General features: G+C 36.9%; 1 protein-coding gene and 1 pseudogene across 1 annotated transcript in view; both read left to right on the top strand.

The window, feature by feature from the left end:
- The window catches only part of LOC107656837 (vasoactive intestinal polypeptide receptor 2-like), a gene marked incomplete at its 5' end in the record, with an annotated part of 17,068 nt that extends 11,751 nt beyond the window's left edge, over window positions 1-5,317 (top strand). The window contains 6 exons of the mRNA XM_016444786.1: window positions 265-325; window positions 501-570; window positions 1,789-1,880; window positions 2,199-2,334; window positions 2,855-2,896; window positions 3,790-5,317. Of these exons, the coding sequence (XP_016300272.1) occupies window positions 265-325; window positions 501-570; window positions 1,789-1,880; window positions 2,199-2,334; window positions 2,855-2,896; window positions 3,790-3,957 (569 nt within the window). The remainder of the gene's footprint in view (window positions 1-264; window positions 326-500; window positions 571-1,788; window positions 1,881-2,198; window positions 2,335-2,854; window positions 2,897-3,789) is intronic.
- Window positions 5,318-6,470: 1,153 nt separating this feature from the next.
- Window positions 6,471-7,590, top strand: part of LOC107656836 (uncharacterized) — a 6,351-nt pseudogene continuing 5,231 nt past the window's right edge.

The following is a 7,590-nucleotide window of genomic DNA, read 5'->3' as shown; positions in this document are numbered from 1 at the left end:
TCTATCTATCTATCTATCTATCTATCTATCTATCTGGCTATCTATCTGTCTGTCTCTGTCCCTCTATCTATCTATCTATCTATCTATCTATCTATCTATCTATCTAGCTGTCTGTCTGTCTGTCTGTCTATCAGCTATCTATCTGTCTGTCTCTCTGACTGTCAGTCTGACTGTTTGTCTGTTGCCTATATTTACATTGATTGTACATAAATGAATGTGACCACTAAGTCTCTTGATATTTGATCATTCCTGTCCTTCCTCCAGGATTCCCCACCGTGTTTGTGATTCCATGGATTGTGTGTAGGATTTACCTTGAGGACACAGGGTGAGCAGTTGAGCACAGCATAATCAGACAGTGACAGAACTCACATGAGACACTTAATAGCGGATATTTAAACCTGAGAGATAGAAATGAGGCAAAAGAAGATTAAATGCATTCCCATTTGCTACCGTTGTTATGAAAGCACTTGTAACTCTTTGATGTCTCCTCCTCATAACAGATGCTGGGAGAGAAATGATGCTCCGATTCCCTGGCGGGTGATTAACTGGCCAATCATGGCATCTGTTATTGTGAGTATAACCTCACACCAGCACTTCTAAACACCGAGACCAGCCCCATACTGTATGCATTATGTCAGGCAAGGAGGGATTCTGCCAGCAAAGCAGACGCGGGGATGTGCTGAGTCTCACAAACAGTTTCCATGTCCTGGATGGGACGTGAGCGCAAGCATGTCAGGAAGCACGAGCAAACACTCTGTCACAAGTGCCTCTCTCAGCACACGTGCCAGGACTCTCTCTTGTGTCCGCTGTGCCATTTCCATTTTGTAAACCCTCACCTGTAAGAGATCAAATGTCTTTGGACAGCATGATGGCTGTGTTTGACAGCTTTGCCCGAATGCATCCAGGTCAAAATGTTTCTGTTCTTCAGCCCTCCAGAGCCTAGGAATGCACTCGTAATAATAAAACATCATACAATTTCTGGCAAACGTGCTCAGTTCTAGTGTGTTTAGATGACTCTCTCACAGAACTCTGCACACCATGCTACTGTGTAACTACATCTCTCTGCTACCCAGAATGCCACTGGTAGATGAACCTTTGGCCAAGATGTTCTGTTTGTTTTGGTTGAAGTTTTTATGGTGGGATTAATTATGAGGAACAGAAACAGGTGGCTTCTTTTGTTTCTACTATCTGTCTGATGGATTCAAACTAAATGGAAATTAAAGATGATCAATTTACATTTGAAGTTATGCATTTGGCAGACCAAATCTAACTTTTGGAGCATTCAGGGCATAGATTTTATTAACTTGAAATTGTTTCTAGTGTCATTTTAAAGGCCAGATCAATGGGATAAAGGGATAATTCAGCCAAAAATTAAAATTGTGTCATAATTTTCTCACCCCCATGTTATTCCAAACCAGTATGACTTTCTTCTGTGGAACATAGTGAAGATATTTTTGTCCATCCAGTGAAACTCAATGGTGTCAACACTGGACCTATCTGAGTTTCATTTTATGGACAAAAAAAAATCAAATAATATTGGTTTAGAATGACTTAAAAGGGTGAATAAATAAATAGTGACAATTTTAAGTTTTTTGTTGAACTGTTCCTTTAAGACATTGTGTTACAGTGTGTGCAATAGTCCTGTAATCTGGTTCAAGTCTTACAGAATGTTTTGAGAAGTTCTTGTGTCAGATCCAGTGAAGAGTGGTAATGTTTAGTCTGGATAATGTCATTGTATAAAAGAGGAATGATATAAAATCTTTTTCTCTTCCTTTCTGTGTTCTACAGTTAAACTTTATTCTGTTCATCAGCATCATTCGAATCCTGGTCCAGAAACTGAGGTGTCCTGATGTCGGAGGAAACGATCAGTCCCAGTACAGGTATCGCAAATGGATGCCAACTAATATTCTATTCTGCAAACAGGGCATTGGCCACCATGGTTGAACCTCTTACATGCTATTCAGGTCATAGCTGAGATCTCCCTTTTAAATCTACCAGGAGTTGCATTCTAGCATGAATTTCAGAAAAATGGTTGGAAATGGATGGCTGCTTTCCATTTTTATCCAGGTCTTCCGCTATCTATTGTGCACTGCTAAATGTGTATGCATTGAAATGGGGGTGAAATATTTATGCCGTGAGTTTTTGTTCTGCTGAGAGTGGCACGTTGGAAATCCTGTTACTCCTTTTTCTGTTTTTAGGAGGTTGGCCAAATCCACACTTCTCTTGATCCCTCTCTTTGGCATCAACTATGTTGTTTTCGTTTACATCATAGATGAAAATGGAGAGATGGAAAACTATAAAATATTCTTTGACCTTGGTCTGGGATCTTTTCAGGTGAGGAATATGCCTAAATGTGTCACTAGTGATTATATATATCTACTTAAGCATTCACTACCGTTCCATAGTTTGGATTTTTTTTTTGATGCATTAAATTCATCAGAAGTGACATTAAATACATACATTGTTACAAAAAAATCTATTCCAAATAAATGCTGTTCTTTTGAATTTTCTACTCATCAAAGAATCTTGCAAAAAAAAAAAAAAGTATCATGCTTTCTACAAAAATATTACACTGAATACTGGAGTAATGGCTGAAAATTCAACTTTGCCAACACAGGAATAAATTACATTTTAAAATATATTAAAATAGAAACAGTTGAGAGAAACAGTAAATTTAAATTATAATACTATAATGTAATTTTAATTGATTTTAAATTATAATAATATTTCACAATATTACTGTTTTTTTTTTTTTCGAATAACATAAAAAAATCTTACCGACCTCAAACTTTGGAACGATATATGATGCTTTATCAGTGTTGTACCACATTAACTCTTTGTGTTCCATTCACAGGGCTTGGTGGTTGCGATTTTGTACTGTTTTTTGAATAGTGAGGTTAGTCTGCAATTTTATTGACCTTTGATGCATCTCACTTTAGCTCTATTCCAAAACCTGAGCTGCTTACTGCCTACATAGGCAGCTGACTTCTAAGACTGCATCCTAACTGTTATTGAATCTCATAAGTGAGCAATTTGAAAAACTTTTTACGTAAGCAGCAACACAAATAGTACAAAAAAATTACAAAAATACAACCACACATTGGGTTATATAATCATTTCCATTACACTGAACTTTTGACAGTGCTTTTGAGTATCAGATGACATTTTTATTTATAATCAACTTTTTGTTTTCAGTTCAATTCATCATTGATTTGTTTTTTAACTGAGCTTGTCTCAATGCATTCTGGCATTGGCGTCTTTATTAATGGTACATACAGTGCTTCCTTTGAATTTGGTCAAAACAAGGTATTTTAAAAGGCAGTATGATAAAGTTACAACACTCTTCATTTCTGTGCATATGATGCCTTAAAATGCTACCTCAGTTCAAATCAAGTTCAGTTCAAATGCTAGTTCAAATCGACATGAAACATTCACAACCCATTTTACTTCTTTATGAGACGTGTTTCTGAGTGAAAAAGGAGATAAACATGTAGGATGAATTGTTTAGGTCTTGTAAAAGTCGTCTCTGTATGAAAGGTGGTTGATGGGAAAGGCATGAAAACAAGTTTTTTCCTGAGGCAGAGCAAGTTTAATTAAATTCTGATGAAAGATTACAAACATTTGTTATGTTTGCAATAATAATGCCCTGAATCAATTACAATAAAACTAAAAACATATTTTGAGCATACATTGGTTCAATCTTGATTTCATGTTGACTTGCCACCCTGTGTGTGGCTGTGCTAATGCTAAAGACCATGCTAACAGATGCTATATTTGGCTGCTTTGCAGGTCCAGAGCGAACTCAAGAGGAAGTGGCGGAGTTTGCGTTTAAAGCGTTACATTGGTCGCGACTACCGTCTGCACAGTTCGTCCATATCCAGGAACGGCACAGAAAACATGGCCCATCGGAACTCCAGAGCCCAGTCTTTCCTACAGACTGAGACCACCGTGGTGTGAGACATCCAGAAGCGGCGCTATATGAATCATGCTTTTACTTCACTGCCCCTCAGCTAACAACTTCAAAAGCTTTAAGCTGAAGAGGACAAAGCTTTCTGAAACATGAGATTGACATGCAGGAGACATGATGAGGATTCAGCATCTCTGAGGCACAACACTGTTTTGTCAGTATACAATGCAAAATCTCGTTTCATAGCAAATTTTGCTATAAACCACCAAAATAGCACACTAAACCAAACCTCTGTGGGATAGTATTGGTGGCATTAAAAACTACAATTCCATTTTTGCAGATGCTGATTATATATACATTGCTCTTTTTAAACTCTTTCATTGCATTAGGGTCAGATTATATAATAGTGTTATGTAAATGCTACTTAAGGCCCACAGCAATTTTCTTAGACGTTAATGGAGATGCAGCACCATGCTATCAACACATGAAAACTCAGCCACCTCACCAAGAACATGTCTTGAATGAATGCAAGAAGTGGGTCACCTCTATGCCAAACTCAAATGTGAGGTTTTATAAAGAGGACATTATAGCTGGAGGTGTCCACATTAGCCAGGGACTCATTTCAGGAGAGTATGTCTTACTTCAGATACATGTTGAAACTGAAAAGTCAGTCGTGCATTCAAACGAAAAATGGTGATTGTAAGAAAAAGCAAACATTCTTGCACTGATATTGAACTGTTCCTGCATCTACAGCATTTCATAATGTCATTTTGTCATTATACTACCCCTTGGATTTTTTCCCCCTCTTATATACCTTGAAGAAAAGCCACAGTATGAGAAAATGTGAACTGGGATACAAGATTATATAAGATATGTATATTCTAGCACGTGAATATAATTCATTATTGTCTGAGGAGATTCAGTATAGACTTATGAATGAAATGACAAATATGTGGCATAAATATTTAGTTCGCCCACAAAAAGATGTGTCCAGTGATGAACCAAACCACAACTCGCTGATATTACTCCACAAACTCTTTTATTTCCACTGATCCACTGATCAGTCATTTTAATAGAAGGTGTTTCTGATTATTTTTGCTTTTGTGTTGCTCTGCCTCACATTGTCAGGGGGGTTGGGGAATTGTACACTGCAATGGATCCTGCGGTCTGTGCTCTTTCCATTCAACTGAAAAACAGATAATTAATCCAGTAGACAGTTGGATGCAGATTTAGGTCAAGTGAACTGACAAAACAGTGAGTGTGAGGGCGTATGAAAGTGACATTTCAGTGTGAGCTGTGCTCTGCGTTATTGTTGCAAACAGATTCTAGGAACTGCAGTCCAGAGACTTCACAATGGATTGGAGAGGAGATCGGATCTCTTACAGCCAGGCCTGAAGAGCGAGAGGTCCCCAGGACCATTCATTTAAAGTGACACAGATGCCACGGGCTGAGGCATTCAGCACCATTATCAGATGGTCAAAGGGAGAAGAAAAGATGGAGCTTTAATTAGAGCTGGCAGAAAGGAATTGTGGGTTGTCTGAATTAAATATTGAGGGAGGGTTTCCGAGTTTATTGTGTAAGAAAGTATGCCTTCATTTTGAAAGACGTCATGGTCTGTGAAGAATCTGGTGTGTTTGACAGATGCATTTATGATGTAAAAAATATGTACAAACAGAGGCCATAATGTTGTGCACTTCTCTTTTATCTGCAATGCTTAATTGGAAAATTGCTAAGTTTTTGCGGTTCTTACATTTTTGCTGAATGTTTCTTGTAAACTGTATTGAGATTTTTCATTAAATGTGAAAGTTGTTTTTGAACTGTTTTTAGTAAGTTTGTGCATCTACAAAAAATGTGTAGAAACAATTTTCACTCAGAAATGGCTAAATTTCACAATTATTACAAAGAAACACAGCAAGTAACAGTGAATCAAATGCAAAACTTGAAATAGAAAGACTAAAATTATATTTTTTTGTAAAACGTTCTCCAATAATCTTTATTTACAACTCTAGTGATTCTTTTTTGGCACCACTAATGTAGCTGATTTAATTTGAATTTAATTTTCAGCACATATTCAGTTAATGCGCTAATTGAAATTATTTAATACACCAAAATAATTTGCTAGTGCAATGTAGATAACATTGGTAGGGTTTGTTTTTATGGATCTTGGGAACAATAAATGGAATGTTAAAAACGGACCAGTGAAATACGATTACACTTCTCCCTTGCTGATCAACAGATGAGCTTCACCATCAACACAGACGATATCACACGCAGATGATGTTTTTACTCTTTTCCTGTTCTATTGCTGTCTGTTGTCTTATCACCTTCCTGTATCCTCAAAAAGGAGTGAACATGCTTCTCCTTGGAAGCACACAGCAAAAAGTAACAGAGAGAATAACAACTCTCATTTTCATGCTGATGGCCTCCACATTCACAGTTCTTACAATTCATTTACAAAGCACTGTTTCTTCATGCAACATTTACATGTGCCATCAACTCCATAAAAACAATTGAGCTAACAGAATGTCAAATGAAATTTCATGGTAATTCACACAGCCTGATTATGGAGTTTCGTAGCTTTCAGTGTAACAGTTTGGATGAAGATGAGGCCTTTGGGCCAGCTTTCATGGACATGATGGTGTCCAGTCTGGGGAATAAAGGATGGCACACTGCCATGGCAGAGATGTTCCAGTCTTCTTGTCCCATGCTCATTAGTTGCATTTGTTAATATACAAATTCATGCAATTAACTCAATCACACCAGTGTTATATTAGTATTATTTATTAATATTTAATTAGCTTTTATTTTTTATATGTTCAATTGTTTATTTTAATTGTAGTTTAAGTTTTAGTAATTATATACTACAATTTTTTTTAACCAATGATTTCTAATTTTCACGTTTTTTTATTCACTTGCCCTCAGGGCATCCAAGATGTAGATGAGTTTGGTTTTTCATCAGAACAGATTTGGAGAAATTTAGCATGACATCACTTGCTCACCAATGGATCCTCTGCAGTGAAAGAGTGCCGTCAGCGCTGATAAAAACATCACAATAGTCCACAAGTAATCCGCACCACTCCAGTCCATCAGTTAAAGTCTTGTGAAGCGAAAAGCTGCATGTTTGTAAGAAACAAATCCGTCATTAAGGTGTTTTAACTTTAAACTAGTTTAAATATGAGTCCATGAGTCTCTGTTGTCCTCTCACTTCAAAATCCACTGATATATTTACTTAGAACTGTTTTGGACTTTTTCCGCTTGTAAACAGTACTAGTATCTTTGCATATTTCTGTCCTGATTCAGCCATAATGACTTTTTCACTGGATAAAGCAATATTATGGACAGAGGACTCATATTTTAGCCAGAACCAATTTTTTGAAGTTAAAAACAAATTAATGATGGATTTGTATAATGGATTCAGTACAAACATGCAGGTTTTTGCTTCACAAAATGTTAAAGGGATAGTTCACCCAAAAATGAAAATTCTGTCATTAATTACTCACCCTCATGTCGTTCCAAACCCGTAAGACCTTTGTTCATCTTCAGAACACAAAATAAGATATTTTTGATGAAATGTGAGAGCTCTCTGACCCTGCATAGACAGCAACGCAACTGTAATGTTCCCAGGTCCAGAAACGTAGTAAGGATATCGGTAAAACAGTCCATGTGACATCAGTGGCTCAACT

The sequence above is a fragment of the Sinocyclocheilus anshuiensis genome, unplaced genomic scaffold, assembly GCF_001515605.1.
Source record: "Sinocyclocheilus anshuiensis isolate Anshui unplaced genomic scaffold, SAMN03320099.WGS_v1.1 scaffold5812, whole genome shotgun sequence".
NCBI classification, from domain to species: domain Eukaryota; kingdom Metazoa; phylum Chordata; class Actinopteri; order Cypriniformes; family Cyprinidae; genus Sinocyclocheilus; species Sinocyclocheilus anshuiensis.
The sequence above is the reverse complement of the archived record's forward strand: the minus strand, read 5'-3'. Positions and strand labels throughout refer to the sequence as shown.